The sequence below is a fragment of the Panicum virgatum genome, chromosome 9N (genome assembly GCF_016808335.1).
Source record: "Panicum virgatum strain AP13 chromosome 9N, P.virgatum_v5, whole genome shotgun sequence".
NCBI classification, from domain to species: domain Eukaryota; kingdom Viridiplantae; phylum Streptophyta; class Magnoliopsida; order Poales; family Poaceae; genus Panicum; species Panicum virgatum.
In genome coordinates, this window is record NC_053153.1 from 34724672 (window position 1) to 34746891 (window position 22220).

At 44.8% G+C, this 22220-nt stretch overlaps 2 protein-coding genes and 1 pseudogene across 5 annotated transcripts; 2 read left to right on the top strand and 1 right to left on the bottom strand.

Annotated features, from left to right (window-relative positions):
- Positions 1-8166: 8166 nt before the first annotated feature.
- On the top strand, positions 8167-9952 carry LOC120691022 (methylesterase 17-like). The gene is made up of 4 exons (XM_039973973.1): positions 8167-8474; positions 8734-8874; positions 9332-9460; positions 9689-9952. Exons 1-4 carry the CDS (start codon positions 8250-8252, stop codon positions 9950-9952), a joined length of 759 nt encoding a protein of 252 aa, XP_039829907.1. The 5' UTR covers positions 8167-8249.
- LOC120691020 (mannan endo-1,4-beta-mannosidase 8-like) lies at positions 9107-12550 on the bottom strand. Of its 4 annotated transcripts, none has more exons than XM_039973969.1 (7): positions 12150-12550; positions 11599-11793; positions 11309-11431; positions 11012-11223; positions 10458-10937; positions 9661-9908; positions 9107-9452 (listed from the first exon to the last, which is right to left on the bottom strand). In XM_039973969.1, exons 1-5 carry the CDS (start codon positions 12525-12527, stop codon positions 10589-10591), a joined length of 1257 nt encoding a protein of 418 aa, XP_039829903.1. In that variant the 5' UTR covers positions 12528-12550; the 3' UTR covers positions 9107-9452; positions 9661-9908; positions 10458-10588. The 4 variants fall into 4 exon arrangements, with proteins under 4 accessions (XP_039829903.1, XP_039829904.1, XP_039829905.1 ...); XM_039973970.1 differs by having other exon boundaries at positions 10387-10937; XM_039973971.1 differs by having other exon boundaries at positions 9116-9452; positions 9661-10937; positions 11012-11078.
- Positions 12551-12604: 54 nt separating this feature from the next.
- On the top strand, positions 12605-17638 carry LOC120691021 (annotated as a pseudogene).
- The last annotated feature ends 4582 nt before the right edge of the window (positions 17639-22220 follow it).

A 22220-nucleotide genomic window follows, 5' to 3' on the forward strand; every position in this document is an offset into this window, starting at 1 on the left:
TAAACGGCATAGGTGAGATCCGGCCGGGTGAAGGTCAAGTACTGCAAGGCACCGGCAAGGCTCCGGTAGGCAGTAGGATTAGCCACGGGTTCACCCAGATCAGCAGACAGTTTCGCCTGAGTATCGATAGGAGTGGAGCATAGCTTGCAATCAGTCATCCCAGCCCGCTCCAGAATGTCGAGTGCATACTGCCGCTGGTGAAGGAACAGGCCAGACGGGCGAGTCTCAATAGTAACGCCCAAGAAGAGGTGGAGTCGACCAAGATCCTTCATAGCAAACTCCTGCTGCAGAGAGGAGATGATGCGCTCAAGCAACTGCTGACTAGATGCGGTGAGCACAATATCATCGACATAGAGCATCAGGTAGGCCGTCTCATCCCCAAGGCTGTAGATGAACAGATAAGTGTCAGCCTTGGCCTTGGTGAATCCCAAAGTCAGCAAGAACGTGGCGAACCGAGAGTACCAAGCCCGAGGAGCCTGCTTCAGACCATAGAGGGACTTGTTGAGCCGGCAGACCATATCCGAACGACTCGAGTCCACAAATCTCGCTGGCTGAGAGCAGTAAACTGTCTCTGACAGAGTGCCGTGAAGAAAGACATTCTTTACATCCAGCTAGTGCACAGGCCAAGAGCGAGAGAGTGCGAGCGAGCGGACCGTGCGCACAGTAGCAGGCTTCACCACTGGACTGAAGGTCTCATCGTAGTCCACACCAGGCCGCTGGGTGAAACCCCGGAGAACCCAGCGAGCCTTGTAGCGCTCCAGTGTGCCATCAGCCCGATCCTTATGCATCCAGATCCACTTGCCGGCGACCACATTGCAACCAGACGGACGCGGCACGAGGTCCCATGTCTGGTTGGCAAGGAGAGCCGCGTACTCCTCTTTCATCACGCGACGCCAGTGAGGATCCGCCAGGGCGTCGCGGATATAGGAGGATACCGGAGAGACCCGCGGCTCGCCCTCGATGGCGGAGAGAGTCGCGGCCTGAGACATCATCCGCCGAGTCACCATGGGATGGATATGCCAAGGATCCCGATGGATGACTGGCGGGTGGTACACCGCCGGCTCGACTCGAGAGCGAGTCGGCGGAGGCGGCGGCGGCGACGGCCCCGGTGTAGGAGGCGGCAGCGACAACTCCGGTGTAGGCGCCGCAGGAGCCTCCGGAGCCGGAGGCGGTGCCAGTGTCGGCGCCGAACGACGCCGGTACACCTGTACCGGCTGAGCTTACCGCGGTGGCGCCGGTGTCAGCGCCGAACGGCGCCGGTACACCTGCACCGGCTGAGCGTACCGCGCAGGTGCAGGGGAAGGCACCGGGGCTGCGCGTGGCACAGCAGGAGACACCGGGTCCACGCGCGGCATGACCGGAGGTCCGGGGGCCGCGCGTGGCGCGACCGCGGGCACCGGGGCCGCGCTCGGCGCTGCAGGGATCACCGGAAGCTGTGCCGGTGTGCCGGGAAAACCTGCAGGGAAAGGACAGACAGGTAACGGTGATTGAACCATCAGGTCAGTTGGGAACAGGGACTCCAGCTCGTGGTCAGGAGAAGGTGTGGAGGAGGTGGAGTAGGGGAAATCCGACTCGTCAAAGACAACGTGTCGGGAGATCAGGACGCGGCGAAAGGTGAGGTCAAAGCATCGGTACCCCTTGTGGTCAGGGGAGTACCCAAGGAATACACAACGAGTCGAGCGAGACGCCAGCTTGTGAGAAGCGGTGGCGGAGGTGTTAGGGTAACACGCACACCCGAAGACCCGAAGGTGGTCGTAACGAGGAGGGGTACCGAAAAGAGCGTGGAGTGGAGTGGGAGCAGGAGAAGTAGTGGACAGAGGACGGTTGAGCAAGTAGGTGGCGGTGTGGAGGCTCTCAACCCAGAAGCGCGGGGGCAGAGAGGCCTGGATCAGAAAGGTGCGCACGACGTCGTTCGTCGTGCGAATCATCCGCTCAGCCTTGCTGTTCTGAGGAGAGGTATACGGACAAGATATACGCAGCTGAACACCCCGAGAGAGGAAGAAGGAACGGGAGGTGGAGTTATCGAACTCACGCCCGTTGTCACACTGGATGGCCTTAATGGTGAGGCCGAACTGAGTGGACACCCAGGCAAAGAAGTAGAGGAGGGTTGGGAAGGTCTCAGACTTGGCGCATAAAGGAAAAGTCCAAGAGTAGTGTGAGAAATCATCGACCACCACCAAATAGTATCTATAGCCAGAAAGGCTAAGAACAGGAGAAGTCCACAGGTCACAGTGAACAAGATCAAAGGCATGCATCGCATGCGAAGAAGAAGAGGAAAAAGTAAGTCGAACATGACGACCAAGCTGGCACGCATGGCAGAGGTGCTCAGCATGAGCCCTAGTACATGGAATATCGGTACTACGACTTAGCTGAGCCAGAACGTCGCGGCCAGGCTGACCAAGACGGCGGTGCCAGGTGGTGGAAGACGGCGTCGCGGCAAAAGCGGCAGACGAAGAAGAAGGCGAAAGTGATGCAGCGGAAGACGAAAGGCGAAGGCTGTAAAGGGGCCCCGTGCTGTCACACCGGAGGAGCGGACGCCGGGAGGCCAAATCCTTTACAGTGAGGCCAGAAGAGTCAAATTCGATGGAACAAGAATTGTCAGCTGTAAACTGACGAAGGGAAAGAAGGTTATGAACCATCCGAGGAGCAACAAGAACATTGGAAAGACGAAAGGAACTAGGAGCAGAACCCACGGCGGTGACGGGAAGGCAAGACCCATCACCAACAATGATGGAAGAAGGACAAGAGGGGTGTGGTGGTCGGACAGAATAGAGGATACCGGCATCTGGGGTGGTGTGGAAGGAGGCACCCGAGTCGGCGATCCACTCGGTGCTGACCGGCGGCGTCAACCCCATGGCGCTGAAGGACTGCGCCAGTGCGGCCTAGTCCCACCCCCAGGCCAGGTGCTGGCTGGGCTGAGCGGGCAGGATCCAGAACGGCGCGACCGCGGGGGGCATACCAAATGCAGGCCACGCGGGCGCGGGCACGCGCGACGACCTGCGCGGCGGCGAGGAAGGCAGCGGCCCGCGCGGCCTGTGCGGAATGCGCGGCGTGCGCCCGCGCGGCCTGGACGAGCTTGGCCTCGAGGTCCCGCAGCATCTCCTGCGTGCGCTCGTAGGCCTTGAGGTGTGAGTCGGCACCGCGCAGGTCTTCGACCGCGGCGGGGCGCACCTGCTTGCGCACGTCCCTGTCGGCGGCCGCGGCGGGGCGCACTTGCTTGCGCACGTCCCTGTCGGCGGCCGCGGCCTGGTGCAGCACGGGCGGCGGGAAGTAGATGACGGGCGGCCAGGGGGAGGGGGCAGCCGCAGGGGCGCGCCAGGCCGAGGGGCCTGCGCCCGCGGCGGCCGGGGTGGCCCCACCCGATCCAGCAGCAGGGGAGCAGGGGATCCGCGGCCGAGGGGCCTCCGCCCGTGGCGGCCGGGGCAGCCCCACCTATGCCCGCAGCGGTAGGGGCGGCCCCGCCGGATCCAGCAGCAGTGGAGGGGTGGCCGCAGGGGCGCACTAGGCCAAGGGGCCTGCGTCCGCGGCCGCCGGGGCGGCCCCGCCCGATCCAGCAGCAGGGGAGCCCCGATCCGAGGGGCCTGCGTCCGATCCAGTAGCAGGGAAGGAGAGGGGAGGGAAGGAGAGGGCCGGCGGCCGGCCGGCCATGGGGGCGGCGGCAGCGGCGGCGGCTGGTGAGAGAGGAGAGGAGAGAGACTATGATACCATGTAGGAGAAAATAATAACTTGTATTCCTCCAAATCCTAGAAAGGTGGGATAAATAGTTCCTATACCTGGGCCTCTAGATGGGCCTCTATACATGGGCTCACATATACACCAACAAGTACCAAGGTTCTGCAGATGCTCTGCAACTGCAGCATGCTGCTCTATAGGTTCCTCTACATCAATGAAAGACATCACCAGTTCTTCAATCAATGGAGCATGGGGATCACATCGGGAGGCATCATTTGTTTTGCCCCCAGGCATAAATCTGCGGCTACCCATTTGATTGCGTAGAGCATCACTAAGCCCACTATTTTCTGCTTCATCCGAAAAGTATTCATCATCACTACTAAAAGATAGCGACCTCTCCAACTCTTCAATCAGAGCTTCATGAGATTCAACATGCATACCTTCATATGTATGCAGCCTCTCCTCCCTTTGAGCGATCTCAGTCTCAGTTTTCTGATACATTGTGCTTAGTTCATTAGAGCTAGAGCAAACACTGGCTACTTTCCCTCCAACTGCATCTTCATTTGTGTCCAGTTTTTCTACTTTTTCAGTCAAAATGGAACCAGAACTAGCTCCAGTATCTTTGACATGTATCTCTTTGACCATAACCCCGAGTTTTGCACATTTGCATCAATTAAGGAGCATGTTTCCTTGTTCAGATGCTCCCCACGGGTTACACTCTCTACTACAGACATTGTTATTTCTTGAGCTGCGCTCTCACCAGAATTGGTATTATTGGTAGTATAGGAAACGCTTCCATCAACGACATCTTCGCAAGCCTTATCACTGGAGGCAGTTTTCTGTTCATCCGAGCAAATTGATTTGTTATTTTGAGGTGAACCATTCAAGCTACTCGGAACACTGCTGTGCTCCTCGGATTCTGAACCAGCTTGCGTTACAGGGAAGGCTCGATATTTTGCTGCATCACACAATTGATAGTGATCAAATTGTTGCTGAAAACATATGATTATTTATTCAGGTTACGAAGATAGATGAACTGCTATGTACCTCGTAGGACAGCACCGCAGCCACCACATTTGTAAACATGAATGGAGGGGTATTCCACAAGAAGCTGGTTGCATTTGGGGCATCTAACAAATCGAAGCTTATGAGCCTCCATGGCCACAATCTTTTTTTCCAGCAATTGGATAGTGTAAAGGCACGAAAGTCAAACAACGTCAACCATCGAGGCTATACCCTGCTGACAAACACAATAGCACATCAGTTTTCTTCCCCTCGGGAGGCTAATACAGCAAATTTCGTTAGACTTCCAGGAACTGAGGCACTCCCTACTCCAAAGGCAAGCCATATGTCCACAAACAAGGGGACTGCCGCCACAATATCCTGGGCCGTAAAAGTACAATAAAAACGGGATATTTTTTTCCACCCCTTTTGACGGTAAAGTTGCAAGGGCACTGTCCCAGTTATCAAGAAACAGAACAGTTTTTTTGTTTGTTTTCTGACATAATAAGTTGAAGAATCCAATACTAGCTGCAACCCAATCTACCTACAAAGAATATTGATTTTGTTTTGCGGGCAATAAAGCACAGATATTGATTGAAATCATAGAGGAGTTACAGATCTAAGAAGAGCTTGTTTTGGAGGGGATATCTAACGAGAAAGAAGGATAGAGATAATAAAAACCTGTTCTTTGTAGACCGTGATCCTCCAGATCGCTGGTAATACTTGGCAAGGTTGGTCTCTTTCGCGTTCGCCTCGACGCGGCCCGCCGGAGCGAGACTGAGAAGCCGAAGCTTATGGCAACGACGCGCTACATCCGGTGGCGGCTACAGAGCAGAGAGACAGGGAGGAGGGAGGCACACGAGGGGGTAGAAGATGCTGGCGCCTATGGGCTCTGGCAGAGTGGCAGGCGTGGCCGCGTGGCACGAGTGCCGCTGTGAAGGCTGCGACTACTCCGTAGGATCGAGAGGAGACGGACGGAGACGACGAGGAGAGGAACAGGGAACACAAGGGGACCAGGAGGACCAAGCGCCCGCGAGGAGAAGACACACGACGCTGGCCGCTGTGCTGCGCTGGCGCCGCCTGAACCTGAACCTGAACCTGAGATGATGAGATGAACTCGTGTGGGCCGAACTGATGAGCCGGCATAGCCATAGCCCATAGCAGCAAATTCATTTACCGTACTTGGATAAATAAAATCCTTCCGTTCAAAAATGTACAAATATCTGCCTCTTTCAAACCTTGCTGGGCATAATAATAATAATACTAACTGCCTCTTTTCAAACCTTGCTGGGCATAATAATAATAATACTAAGTACTACCTCCGTCCTAGAAATATAAGGGATTTTCATCTTGTTCTAAGTCGAACTATTCCAACTTTAACCAAACTTATATGAAAAAATAATAATATTTACAATACCAAATAAGTACTGTTAGATACACTTTACGATATATTTTCATAATTTACTTCTTTAATGTACTAGATGTTAATAGTTGTCTCTATAAATGTGGTCAAAGTTTGAACAACTTGATTTAGGACAAACCTAAAATCCCTAATATATCCGGGACGGAGGGAGTACTTATCTTTTTCATTTCTAGGTCAATGCACTTTTTTTTTCTGTTAAGCGATACCAGTAGTAGCAGAAGAGTACTATCCGTACTCGGTAGGCGTGAGAGAATAAACATTTATGAATTCCAGCAGTACAATGGCACATGAGGATCATCAATCAGTAGGATTCATTCATTAATTATGAGCTGTGCTGTACCATCTGGCTTTGGGTTTTATCTCCATCTCCAGCGAGTTACTAGTACTATGATATAGCTGAAGTTAATCTTTCAGTCGATCACCACCAATTTACTAGAATTTCTGTTAAGGGGGAAAAAAAGCTAATGACCAAACTAAACGCATCGTACTACGTATTTGTATGTGTCATGTCGATTGTGTACTTCAGATCTGTTTTCGATCTGGAAATGGAAAGGGATTTCCGATTTTAAAAAAATGCCGTGTACTTCAGTAAGAAGGGACAGCTGCATATATATTTGCATACGCACAAGCTTGACATTCCTATAATCTTAACAAAAATAGTACTAATAAGAATATAAGATGCAGGAAATGACAAGAGCTTGTGTCGGTCGCGTGGTTGTTGCGGACACAAAATTTAAGATGTGGATTTATGTTTCATTCGTTGATTGAAATCCTGGTTGTATGGATAGTCGGTTCCACGTGCGTCGCTATCTAGTCTCCAGATCTAGTTATTTGCCGACGGAATGTGACATTTTAACCGCCAACGCTTCTGCAGGTCATTTCCCAGAACAAGTAAGTGATGGCCAGTCACTACTGGCACCCTAGCCGCTACTGTGCTGTGCAGGGCAGACGAATGCATAGTTAACTCCTATTAATCCGCCATCAGCTAGATTTAGTCATGCAGCATTGTGAGTTGTAACATTTTGGTTCTAAGGATGATGGTATCACCACTCCTTAAGTTTTTCAGACCGTCAATATAGGAATTTCAATCAAAAGTATTTATTAATAATTAAATTATAGGGCAATGGTACTTTGTAGACTAAGAAAATTTTAATTAAATCAAATACACTGGTCCTACTAGTTTGGTACTTTTCAGTGCCATAGGTACCATATAGTTTTTCTACTCTTGGGTTCTATTTTTTGCAACATCCATAAAGTTTTATATATTTTTATGCTACTGACAGTTAACATGGCAAACCCCGATTGTACTTGCACCCATTCTGCCACGCAAAGCCAAATTTGATGTCCACAACAACACGTAAAGTTGACCGGAGGGAGTATCATTCCATTCCACAAAGATCTACACCTGAGGGTTTTCACCAATACCAAGGACTAATAAAGAGAGTCCATTAAGCAACTTGTGTATGCAAGCCAGAGTAATTAACTATATATATGTTGGCCAATAACATAAGCATTCCACACAATTAAAGGGCATGCATGCAACTAACTGATGACTGTGCACGACAAACAAATCGAGTATTGCTCATGTGAATATTAAATTGGAAAGATTCCAAAATACTCATGTGTAAATAGTTAGGGGATGGAGGGAGTATCAGTAGTTTGTTGTCAGTTCTTCATTTTAAATATATCATGAAATCAAATTAGATGAATATATATATCACGGTGAACATGAATAAGTTCATGTCTACATCATCTATGTGCAGTATAACTCTACAAGGATTTTGTAACGAAGGTAATTTTGGGCTTTTGATATGCCAAAGAGCAAGCAGCATGCAGACAATATAGATATAAAGTTCCTGAAAACTCAATCAGGCCACAAAAGCTAAACCCGGTCACAACGCAAGGCGAAAAACAAGCTGGTCCACACACAATGTTCTGCAAAATCAACCATATTAGGCCATTTCACATGCCACAAATGTAGGCACATCCCGGAGACCCTCTATTTAGAATAGAAACCACTGGAACGCTTTCTCGGTTTGACATTTGGAATTGGCCATGCAAATGTAGCTCTCCTGCTGTATGTCCCCAGATAGTTATAACTTATATCCATCTGCTGGGAGAAATATAGATCGATAGGAATTGGCCAAACTAAATGGGCATGGGAAGGGAGCACTTTGTGCTTGTTCATGGTGAAGGTCATGGAGCATGGTGCTGGTTCAAGCTCCGATGGCTCCTTGAGGGCTCCGGCTACCGAGTCACATGCATTGATCTCGCCGGAGGTGGTGTTGATCCTACTGACCCCAACACAGTTCGGTCATTCAAGCAGTATGACAAGCCGCTCATAGACCTCATCTCAACCTTGCCAGAGGGGGAGAAGGTACATGTACTGTTCTCCTTGTTACCAAGGCATTAATTAATATCTTGCCACAATCTATAATATCATTACTATGCTATTCAATAGAAAAGACCTGAAGAAAAAAAATTTATGCTATGTTGAATAAAAGGTGACGACCAGATTACTACGTTACAAATATAGTTCATCTTTTTTTTTCTCGAACGTGCAAAACTGTGAAGAGCATGGACATGTGAAAGAGATATTTGGTGAAACATGCTAACTAGTTTCAATATTATTCCAGGTGATTCTAGTCGGACATGGTACTGGAGGGCTGAGTGTGATACATGCAATGCATGAATTCGTTGACAGGATCAATCAAGCATTTTTTGTGGCAGCTACAATGCTACCATTTGGTTTTCAATCAGATGAAGATAAGAAAGATGTAATGTTCTGAAAAATTCTCCATCTATTCATAAATCATAGATTACCTAGCAACTTATTATAGTATAATAACCCATAAATATACAGCAAACATGCAAGGACAAAAAAAACAACAGAAAGAATGCATGCATTAAGTCTCCTTTTTTTTCTAAAAAGAAATGTAATAACTCATATGAGCGTAGATCACCTAATTGATGTAGCTAAAGTATATGTGCAAAAAAATCCAGTAAATATGGTTGACATTTTCAACTAGGCACCTGATATTTCCCACAAACCTGACTTGTTCTCAACATAGTCATTTGCATGCTAGACATGAAACAGAAAGTACAGGGAATTTTGGAAGAACTCTGAAACAATTATATGAAATTACCTTAATTAGAAACAAACTTACTATATTTAATCCTCTCCAATCATACCATGTAAGCTAATTACATCCTTTGCATATTAACATGTAACAGGGGTTACCAACTTTGCCTGAAAATGAGATTGAGTTGACGCTCGGTGCAGGGGCAGATGATCCTCCAACAACCGTTGCCTTGAGACCAGAATTCCAGCGTGATCGACTATCACAACAAAGCCCTGAAGAGGTATTATATGAAATGTGGGCATGTGCTAACCAAAGCCACTGTCTTTACTAAACCACTGATTATATCACCAAAATCTAAATGTAGTATCATCGTAAATACAATAGTTCCTAAAGGTTATTGTTTATTGTTTCTAGTTCAATCATTTCCCAACCAACTAAACATATGCTCCAGTGAAATGAGAATAATTATGTAAAATTTACCTTGTACTTATTTGTTTTTATCTGATAGGAATCAGTACTTGCTTCAATGCTGATGCGTCCATGGCCAGTAACAGCTATTAGTACTGCAAGCTTTGAAGGAGATGATGAGAGATTGAATCGAATCAATCGGATTTTCATAAAGACAGAGCGCGACCATATGCTGGACCCTCAACAACAAAATTCCATGATCAAGAAGTGGCCACCCAGTGAAGTTTTAGTCATAGATACAGATCACAGCCCCTTCTTCTCTGCACCAGAACAGCTCTTTAGTTTAATAGTCAAATCTTTATGATGCAAATATGCTGAAAGCTACAGACAGATTGCCCAAATTCTTGTAACATTACTCACATTCTTCAAGATACCTTTGTGAAACATATTTATCAGAAAATCTTCGAAACATGTCTTCGTAAATATTTTAAGGGTGCAAAACAGCAGGTAAAACATTGTTCAGCAGCAACACTGCCGCTTAATTTTTGAACATGTCAACTCAGAAGCAATTTTAAGAGTGCAGAGGATTGACATATCTAAAAGTTCTCGGAGAATGGAAAATAGAATTTTCACTTCAAATAACTTCACAATTGAAAAACAACTCATGGCATACAAATAATCAAACAACAGTCTATACGCGAAGAAGAAATGGCTTGATTTGTATAGGGATATTGCTGGATTGCAGTTTGGTAAGTACATGACAAAGGAATGAGGTTACTTTTGTATTTCAATATGTACCCTTTTGTTTACAAGAAAGCACACTATTTGTAGGAGCCAGAGATAAACATATATTATTGTGTCATGCTCACATGATGGTATTCTCACTGGGGCCTCATAATGTATACACTGAACATTCAACTTTTCAGAGATGTTTTTGGCTTGGAAAAACTTGTAACATGGAGTGTGTCATATAATCATATAAGTAGTGAGACAACACATTTCAATATTCCAGACTCCTCGAGTGTTTTGCAAGTAATTTTAGTGTGGATGGTGATTTTCCAAAAATAACTGCATAACCATCATCCATGTGTTCTGCACTTTGAGGGAAGAGCTGCCAAACAAGGCAGCCTCCTCCAATCACTCCGCTCTTCCAAGAACTCAAGAAAATGCTGTAGACTGTCTCCATGAAAGCTTCACAGAACTTATGGCCAAACTTTCCATCCTTAAGTGATACCCCAAACTCCCCGATAAGAATTGGCATCCCTAGCAAGTTTGCTGCATCATCAATATGTTGTTGCATCCAAGTTTTCACGAATTGGAGATGATTTTCCTCTACTGTGTGAGGCAACCTGGCAGTATCCAGAATTTGTTTAGCTGGTGAGATGTAAAAATCACATGGAACTGAATATGAATGGGGACCTACCAATTATCAGAATATATATGAACAGAAGCCAAGTCAATTCCCAGTGCACGATGGTTCCTGATAAAATCTGTTCCAACAGTTCCAGAATAAGCATCTGGGTTCACATGCAAATGTTCTGGAGTGGAAGGACCATAAAACCCTTTAACACCAATCTCTAAAAGGTGGACAGGGTCTATAGACTTCACATAAGATGCCATCTCTTCAATCCATGCCTAAAAAACCCTCCCAAGTATAAAAATGCAGTGCACAAAACTAAAATGAAACAAAACTTTATCAAATTAGAACAAAAATAAGGACCTGCAACGTGTCGCCTGATGGATCCGAATGGCAGCGTGGCTCATTAATCAGCTCCCAGGCGAGAATCGTAGGATCATCCTTGTAGGCAACATTTGTGATTGTATTTATTCGAGTTGAAACAGCCTAAGAGGCAAAGGAAAAGTGTAACTGCATCAGTAAGATATGACAGGAGGTGTGTCCATTACTTTGATTCCACGAGGGAAAAAAAGACCTAAAAGTTAGCTGTTATGAAGGTATGAACATAATGAGATCCACTTCTCCATTTTGATTCATGAAAGTTGAATGTTTACCTTAACAAAAGCTTTGTAGTAACTCTTAATTGTCGGATCAGAGAAGAAGTCATCATCAGAAGTAAGATCCAGCCCAGCCTCCTTACCCCACCTTACATACTGTGGCTTACCTCCATAATCTTTCCAGTTATTACACAGGGATAGTATCAACCTTATCTTATACTTTCTTGCCTCGCTGATAACGAAATCTAATGCCTGACAGGAATGGAATTCTGAGCTCAGTTGCCACTTATTAGTAACTATACTAATGCACAGATATAATCCTTCGATTGCGAGATACAGAAAACTTAATACGAGCATTGGATAATGCCAATGGAATATGGATCGTGGGAAGAACACACGCATGATACTGCAGGCATACTAATTCGATAGTAACTTTAACACAATCAAATGCAATATGCACGGTGCACATGAGACGGTTGCCAAAAATGACACCACCAGTCCCAGAAAACCATTTGATCAAGGCATGAAACGTGATACTAGGCCACGGATTTCGTCAAGCAAGTGTCAGTACTGCCGTGCGGCGCACACCGCAGGGAGCAATCGCTGACCTGGAAGACCTCCTCGTCGCAGGAGAAAGGCTTGAGCTGCAGCGCGCGGTATCCTCCGTCGTTGAAGGCCCAGGTGCGGCACACGTTGAGCCCCGCACCGGCGGCGTCGGCGAAGGCGGCGGTCACCGCGGGGCGCGTGGCGGGGTCGGCGGCGAAGTACATGAGCCAGTAGGTGTTGAAGCCATGTACGATGAAGGGCCGCCCGGATGCCCTCAGGTGCGGGCCTCGGCGCTCCACCACCGCCCACTCGTCGGCGCCCGGCGGCGGCGTCAGGGACATGGAGGCGAGGAGGAGGCAGTGGAGGAGGGACACGCGTGGCGTCACTTGAAGCGCCGGCGCTGCGAGGGGAGAGCACATCCCACTCCCAGGCGCTTCCATGTTGGTCAACGCCTTCTCGAGACCGCTGTTATTGCGAGGCTGACTCGTGGGGCCCACAGAACAGAGCCAAGGTTATCGTTTTCCGTTTTCTTCACAGCAGTCGCGACGGCGCGCATGGCGGCGGCGGCGGGGCTCCGCTGCTGCTTCCCCGGCTCCTCCGCGATTGGTAGTGGCTTCGTCAAGCCCTCCTCCCCCAGGCGGGGCTGGTGCGCGGCGGCCGTAGCGGCGCCCATCGAGGGAGACGGGGCCGGTCTCTTCGCTTGGGCAACGCACCCGCGTCGACTTCCCCATCCTTCACCAGGTTTCTCCACCCGCCTATCGCCGCTTCGTCTGATTCTCTGCTCGCGTTACAGTTCAATCAAGCTTCGCCTTTTCAAGTCTTCCGATTCCTCAGACTGTGTGTTAGCAGTTGCGCACTCGCACTTCAGTTCTAAATTCTAATTGTTCAGAACAAAGTTCAGAAGTTAATTAGTGTTTATTGCTTAAGCAAGTCTAAGTTACTAGTGCAACTTGTTTATAAAAAAAAAGTACAAACTGAACTTTGAGTCTTAGTTTCTTTTGACTTTGTTTCTGTTTGGTCCTGGTTGCTGGAACTACCAGCTGTGTCGGGCTTTTACATTTTTACCATTATAACGGATGCCACTCGCTCGATTATCACTCTTAAAATGACGCCTACATATTTAGCATTCTTGTCTTGCGGCTCTTACACTTTTACCACATTTGCCTACGTGGCAGGCCACGCGGCGTAACACGCTGGCGCACAGTCAGCAAAGGCATGCGAAATGTCCATCCTGCCCTTGATCTCCTCCTCTCTCCCCCCTCTCCGACAGCTGGGTCCCGCAGCTCCTCTCACCGCCCGGCGGGCCCCACTCGTCACTCGTCTTCCACCTCCAGCGACCAGTCCAGTGACCTCCAGGCGGGCATGTTATAATGGTAAAGATGTAAAAACCCCGCTGTGTGCTGTGTTCTTTGTCTGTGCTGGAACTACCAGTCGTGTGTCGTGTAATCTGTATGTGCACTCCTGATTGCTTTCTATAAAAGCCGAGGGATCCCTTTTGTCAAAAAAAAAGAGTACAAACTTATGCATTATCAAGACTCCCCCTCTGAAGTTTTATCTAGCCTCTGCCACTGATCATAGATTTCGTTATTCACCTATGCACCCAACATTAGTTGTTTGTTCAGAACTTTCAGGTGCTACGTGTTATACGAGGATAGAACTCTTCTTTCTTTAATGAATCTAGATATACGTCATGTCTAGATACGTAGAAAATTCAATGAATCTAGAAAAGCCAAAACGAACTACATTTTGGAATGAAGTATTTCATTTTTACCATTGAAACTTGCAGGAACTTGATGGTGCCAAATTAGTTTACTTCGACATTGGTGCAACATCACAGAAACCTTCTAGTGTAATGAAAACATTAGATGACTACTACCGATCATACAATTCTAATGTTCATCGTGGTATTCATGCACTCAGGTAACTTCTACACCTGTGTGTTATTTGTTGATGCTGTGTCATCACTAAAAGATCGTGTTAATGCTAACTTGGAGATTGGAACACATACATTCATGGGACCCTACATTCATCATTACTAAGTGTGGTTGAAGCGAGGGTGTGGACTGGCAGGACTTGTGCCTTTTCCAATTCATTCTGTTGAACTCTTCCATGTGATTCTTCCTATATGAAATGTTGATTCGATAAATATAGAATTCTCTAATATTTGACGATCTTTACTCTTGATAATTATATAGTACAAAATAATCAACTGATGCATATCACCAGAAATATTTGTCTTTATAGTGCTTTAGATCAACTAAGATCTAGTTCATCTATCTGTTTCATCATTTCTTTCTTTCGGTTTTGTTGGTTATCTACCTATGAATTTGTGTTCGCACATTCTGTATCCTTGCTGACATACCTACCAATTTCATTGGCACCAGCGCAAAGGCTACTGATGCATATGAGAACGCAAGAAGAAAAGTTGCAAATCTTGTCAATGCACCTGATAGCAGCGAGATCATTTTCACTCGTAATGCTACTGAAGCTATCAATTTGGTAGCTTATTCATGGGGCCTAACTTAAAACAAAGAGATGAGGTGAGTCATGTATCTTGTCACACTGATACATTATGTTTTACTGACTTCCTGTGTCGATTGGTGTAACTGTGCGAATTGTGTTCTATCACTGTTTGGCTTTTTTTTGTAAGCATTATTTTAAAAAATTATTCTTTTTAGCATGTTTGTTAGTGAAGTGTTCATCTAATATATGCTAGAGATCAATGCTAGTTTATCTCATCTAAATTTTTACCAAGTGGTATAATCTGGTTTGTGTTCTTAAAAAACATTATTGATAAGAATCTTTCTCATATTCTGTTGGGTAGATTGTTCTTACAGTTGCGGAGCATCATAGTGCTATTGTTCCATGGCAATTTGTTTCCCAGAAGACTGGTGCCACCTTAAAGTATGTTGGGTTGGCTAAAGAGGAGGTCCCAGATATTGAGCAATTAAAAGGGCTTCTGTCAAACAAGACAAAGATAGTTGTTGTCCATCATGTCTCAAATGTACTGGGTAAGTTTTCAAAGGAACTGAAAGGTAGTCTGGCATTTTAGTGTTTGTCAAAACATTAATATATTGTAGTAATGAGTAATGACAGAATTTTGAATAGGCAGCTGCATCAGACATTAACATGGTAATTTATATTTTCTTGCATAGTGCATACCCAATCAGGTTTAAAGTAAAACATTGAATGATCATGTTGTAACCTAAGTTTCTGGCAGATGTTGTGATTGACTGATTGTGTCCAACTATCTAACTTTCTTTTCATGATATGTTAGTCAATTACTGAGGCATAGTCTACCACTTTATGGCTTCTAGGTTCAATGCTTCCTATTGAGGAAATTGTAATGCTGTCACACAGAGTTGGAGCTAAAGTTCTTGTAGATGCTTGTCAAAGTGTCCCCCATATGCCAGTAGATGTTCAGAAACTTGGCGCAGACTTTCTTGTTGCATCCTCACACAAGGTTTTGTTATCAACCCTGTTACTAAATAAATTTCTAGTCATGTTACAATAGCGCACCAACTAACCTGAACAAGTTATGGTTTAAACTTCTCAGATGTGTGACCCTACAGGCGTTTGATTTTTGCATGGAAAAATTGACATCTTGTCATCAATGGAGCCTTTCTTAGGTAAGATGCTGCAAGGCAGAATAATTTTTTTTATTTTCTGCCAGAGGATAATTTCAGCAATTACCATGTACTGCTGCAATACACAGCCTTGGCTAAGTCTCCATTTTATGTTTGCATTTTACCTAACCTTTTAATACTGATTTCTCTGCAGGCGGCGGTGAAATGATTGCAGATGTGTTCCAAGACAAATCCACATACGCTGAGCCTCCCTCTAGGTGAGGAACTGCTTGCTTTGATCTTTTTAGATCTGCCATTGGCTGCTACCATACCTTGTGATGAAAATCGGCTCAGGGTATAGAGAATCTAGAGTGATAAAGTTACTACACAACACAACAGGGTACTAAAACAACGTCATGTACAATGATGTCCATGGCTAATATCCAATATAGGGCTTTAATCAGACTCATATGGTTATAAATAATAAAATATCTTTCAGAATTCTAGCAAATTACACCTTGAATATTAAGTGATAATAACATGTACCAGAATTATTGACAAGTGGCGCATCACTATTATAATGCTTCGTTTTACCTCATCCCTCATTATCTTATAATGTTCTTGCTCCATCTCATGCTATATGGTCAAAGATTTGAGGCTGGAACTCCTGCAATAGGAGAAGCTATAGGATTGGGAGCAGCAATTGACTATTTAACATGCATCGGCATGGACCAGATCCACAAATATGAGGTCAATACAAGATTTGTACCTTTGCATTATATCCTTTTTTTCTGAAACACTCATTTTCAGTCTTTTAGTTCATTTCAGATTGGGCTTATTGCCTTTTACAGAGTAAGGAAGCTGTTCCTGATATTATTCTCTCTTCTGTAATTTTTTTGTCCAGAAAGAGTTGGGGTCATATCTCTATGAAAGCCTTATTTCTGTTCCAAATGTCTGGATATATGGTCCAGCACCTTCCCAAACTGATCACCGTGCTCCTTTATGTTCATTCAATGTTGAGAATGTCCATCCTACAGATATTGCAGAAATTCTTGATCAAGAGGTATTCTCTGAGTTTTGACCACTTGATTCTACAGAAACATAGGTTTGTTTTCTTTTATATTAATAGTTGCGCAGTTTTCTCGTATGTGCTCTGAGCTGTTGTTCAGATCGCATTAATAGAATATTTCGGACGACTTCATAAATCCAATCTGTTTCTGATTCATGTTTCTGATGGTTCTGAAGTTAGTTGCTGCCCTGTTGCATTGCCTAGATTTTCTTTTTTCCTGCAATGGAAAACAGATAGAATTATAGAATTTTTAAATCTATCGCATGTTTTGGACTTCCATCAAATGAACCTTTTTCTTTAACCAAAATGTGAATCTTCATCAACACTATTAATGATTTGCTGACCCTTGGTTGCAGCATGGTGTAGCGATTCGGTCAGGGCATCATTGTGCTCAGATTTTGCATAGGACCCTTGGTATCAATGCAAGTGCCCGTGCAAGTCTTCACTTTTACAATACAAAAGAGGAGGTGGATGTCTTCGTTGATGCTCTTAAAGCTACTATTGATTTTCTCACGTCTCAACACTAGTGCAGTGCAATTTGTAAGTGCTCCCTTTTTGCCAGTTTCCTCATTACCCTGTTTGGGCCAAGGTTCTAAAAAACGCTAGACGCTAGGCGAACGCTTGCCTATGGTTTAGAGTTTTTTGTGATTAAACGTAGATTGAACATGATTAAACGTGTGTTGTGATTAAACGACACTGTGATTAAACGCAACGCTTGGCCACCGTTCAGCGTTTAATCAAGATTAAACGACGTTTAAAAACGTTTTTTAGAACACTGGTTTGGGCTGATGTATTGATATAATTAGGGTAAAAAGGAAGACATCCAAAGTGTACATCTACTCAAACTATCTACTCCCATTTTGGGCTCCTTTTGATGAAATGAAGAAAAGAGTACAGGCAACCTTTTTAACCTCCATCCACATGAGAAGTTCTCTGTGAGCGTTATGCAGTAAAAAGCGTGCATGTTTCTGCATCAACTATATTCAGCTAATAAGCAATCTTTATGTTATTTCAATTATATGCATGATAATACTGATGCTGTAGTGCATTTATGTATATGATTACCTTTAGTCCTCTGATTGGGACCATGTTAGAGTGACCTGACCTGAGGGCCGAGAAAGGACAGGTAGGGTGTGCATGATTTGCAATGCAAAGTATATGATGCTGCGTTCAACAGGCCCTAGGTTTTTGGTGTGCTTTTTGGGACCTCGGGGGTTGACATACTTTGCTCAGACAGTGACGGGTAAAAGAACAGTATAGTTCTTAATTTCTATATATATTTTGAAGTTGTGCTGTCGGTACCCATTTTATCTGCTGTTACTATATTGTTTGCTTAAATAAATTAGTTAAGAGGCTTCAATGTTGGTCAGATTCATACAGTCTACAGAAGCATACGAAAGAGATGTTGAGAAACCAAGGTAGCATGGCAGAGTTGTGTATAAAATATCTGGTGAATGCCATGTTTGGCAAGGCAGAGAGCCACTCATCACAAGAAGATTTTCAATGAAGACTGAACTGCTGAATTTGAGTGAATAAAAAGTTACTCCCTCCGTTTCAAATTACAAGTCATTCCAAGAATGTTGGAGAGTCAAAGTTTTACAAGTTTGATCAAATTTATATAACAAGGTAATAACATTTATGATACCAATTAAGTATCATTAGATTCTTTGTTAGCTTTATTTTCATAGTATACCTATTTGATGTCATAATTTTTTATGTGCCTCGCTATAATTTTGGTCAAATTTTGAGATGGTTTGACTCTCCAAGATTTTTGGAATGACTTATAATTTAGAACGGAGGGAGTACATTTTTTCTACAGGAAGCTTTAACAACTTTCTGCCTGCCTCATGGATACGCCTCAATGTAAGCAAAATTTCGAGTATCCGGCTGGGCAGATGAGTCAGCCAGTCAGGGTGCCAGGAGGTCCGGCGTGGAGAAGAGATCGAGGTCACTAAGGTCCCCGAACTCGTAGTGGCGGCTCCCCGCCGGCGCCGTTGCCGGCAGGGAAAAGTCGACGAATTCCAGGGGCTCCCGGCGAAACCACAAGCACGTGGTCGCGTCGTCATCCACGGATGACTGGGGCGACGGAGGAGGAGACGCCGTGGGGCTCTGTTGCCCTGGGAATTTCACCACCGGCCGAGTCGATGGAGGGGCCGATGACGTGGTGGTCTCCGACGTGACGGCGGAGGAGGTTACGGTGGGGGACGGAGGGAAGTTTGGCGTTTTTTCTATTTTTATATTTTTTAAAAACATTTTTTATAGAAATATATTTTTGGTTTCACAATTTACAGTTCTATGCTCCTACCGCCCGGCAGGGGGGCTTACCGCCCGTCTGCGGGGCGGCCGGCCCCTACCGCCCGGTGGAGGGGCGGCAGGCAGGCCGACCGCTCGGCAGGGGGGCGGCAGGCACCCCCCACCCTAATATAAAAGCTAAGGTCACCCCCACACCTGCATTTGCAGCAAATAACATCCATAGAGGGAAAAAGGAGAGACGTGGTGTGAGGGAGGGAGTTGCAACTGCGAAGTCCTGTTGGATTCCGCACTTGTGATCTGCAGGTAAGTTATGTATGAATCCATTAATATTGTAAAGCAATTTAACTTAATTAATGCTATAGTATTAAAATTTTATTTCAGTATTAAAATTTCAGTTTATTACAAACTTGTTTCTAAATTAATTATAAATTAAAATAGAATTAAGTTTTGGATAGTGAAATATAGTATTAAACTTATTTCTAAATATTGCAGCATAAGGCAATGGCTGCCTCCAATTTTAGAGGATTTTCATGGACCGAAGAAAAATCTAGTATAATACTTGAGATCATGACACATCTTGTAATCAGTAAGAAGTTGGATGTATTAGCGGATGGTACGATAGAGATGGTGTTGTCAAAATTAGTTGAGTTTAAAGATTTCACATTATTTCGAGGTATTACAATGCAAGATGTAAAGGAACACCTGCTAGAACGTCGGAAGATATACATGAGGGTATGTGAACTAGCGAATCATCCTAATGTTATTGGATTCTTACAAAATACTTGTAAGATATGGATGCGGTCGGAGGTGTATGAGATGCACATTAAGGTAACTCTTATTCAGTTATAATCTCGTCCGCATTTGTAATCCATATTTACGAAATAGTAAAATTATTGTATAATTATATGTTAGGATTATCCCGAGGACACGGAGTTGATTAACAAATCGATACCAAATTTCTGTAAATTGGTATGTATCTTCGGTGGACTTATGCCGCAAACTAGACGAAGGAGGTGAAGAAGATCTTCGGGTGATAGTTCTTGGCCTCCGCAAGAACAGATGACCGGAGGTTCGTCAAGTCATGCTGCACCACCTCAAGCACCAATTTGTGTTAACTGGGATGACGATATGGATGACTTCATGCCCCCAAACAATGGCCTCCAACACATGATATTCCTCCCCCTGTACACGAACCTAGAACCAGAAAAGAGAGAAAGGGAAAGGCAAGAGATTCGTCAAGTAATGCTGCACCACATCAAGCACCAACTTGTGTTAACTGGAATGATGATATGGATGACTTCATGCCCCTAAAACCATGGCCTCCAACACATGATGTTTGTCCCCCTATACATGAACCTAGAACCAGAAAAGAGAGAAAGGAAAAGTCGAGAGGTTCGTCAAGTCACGCTACACCACCTGCAGCACCACCATCTGTCAACTGGGATGACGACCTAGATAATTTCATGACATGATCTATAACATATGATGTTCATCGGTTTTAGATTGTAATATAAATTGTGACGGGACGGCAGACCTCCTGTACCTTTAATTGCAATACTTATATGTTTGCTATGTTTGATTGCAATAATTATATTTATTTGTGAATCTTGAACCTCGTGTGGCTCTATGATACAATACCACATAAGATACAATGAACCTCGTGTTGATCCTTCACCTAAATCACCGACCTTCTGGTGAATCTGAATTACCATTGCAAGAGGCCACCCTCTTTGAAGAGTTGCGTGCATGTAATGTTTCCATTCTTCCGTACTACTTATAAGCGTCAACTCCCAGAAATCCTCATTTGTTTCCCAGGAAGTCACGGTATGAACCGTAAGCAAATGAGTCTTTGGATTCACATTGAACTTCCCGTGAAGCCATTTGCGTATGGAACCAAAACTCCTCTCTAGGGGTTTATCTAGACTGCACTGTTTTCGTTCCAATGCTGATAGATTTACTCCATAGGAATCACGAGTAATTCTATAGAAATCACCGTAATGAATTTGAAATGCCACCTTGCTCGACATATCTGGCCATTCAAAGACTTAATTTTAATTAAACTAGTTTCTAAAACCATGGTACGACTTCAATTATAACCACTAATCCAAACCCTAAGCGGTTACAATTATAAAAAACACTAATCACAGAATTAAAAATACAAAAAAATTAGAATGACAAAGTTGAGAAATATTGGTTACCTGCGGTTCGGATCTAAAATCCGGCAGGGCTTCGCTGTTGCAACTCCCTCCCTCACCCCACGTCTCTCCTTTTTCCCTCTATGGATGTTGTTTGCTGCAAATGCAGGTGTGTGTGGGGGGGACCTCAGCTTTTATATTGGGGGGAGCCTGCCACCCCCCCTGTCGGGCGGTAGGGGCCTCCATGTGATAGAACTGAAATAATTACATATAGGTCCCTACCGCCCGGTAGAGGGGTGGTAGGGGTATAAAACTGTAAATTGTGAAACCAAAAATATATTTCTGTAAAAAACGTTTTTAAAAATATAAAAATAGAAAAAAGGCGAGAAGTTTGTGTGCAGATTGGGGTCGCGGATCTCGGCGGCCCACTTCCCCCCAGGGGCGGCGGCGTCTTTTTCTTTTTTATATTCAAAAAAATAAAAATTTCAAAAATATATGTCCGTTTTGAAAAAATATCAAAAATAGCCCCCGGTCGCCCGCCACAGGGGCGACAGGACCTTAATGTAATTTTTTTTGAATTTGCAAAGAGGTCCCTGGCCGGGGGTGTGTGGAGGGAGGGGGGCCTGTCGCCCCCCCCCCCCCCCCCCACGGGCGACAGGGGGTCTCCCACCCTATATAAGCCATGACCTCCATTCCCTTCTCATTTGTGCCCAAAAATTGCACCAAAAATTCAGAAAAAAAGAGAGGGGTGAGGAGAACAAAAGCGGCGAAGCTCTGCCGAATTGCGCACTTGTGATCTACCGGTAACTTCCGTATGAATCCATTGATATTGTATAACAATTTAATTTAATTAGCGGATTAGCTGAATTAGATTTGGTGCTTTAGAACACTCGTTTAGTATTACAATTTCAATACTATTACAGACTTGTTTTTAAATTAATTATGAATTAGAATAGAATTATGACAGTACCTTATTGATATTGCAGCATAAGGCAATGGCTGCCTCTAATTGTGGAGGATTTTCATGGACCGAAGAAAAAGCTAGTATAATACTTGATATCATGACCCATCTTGTTATCAGTAAGAAGTTGGATTCGTTAGCGGATGGTA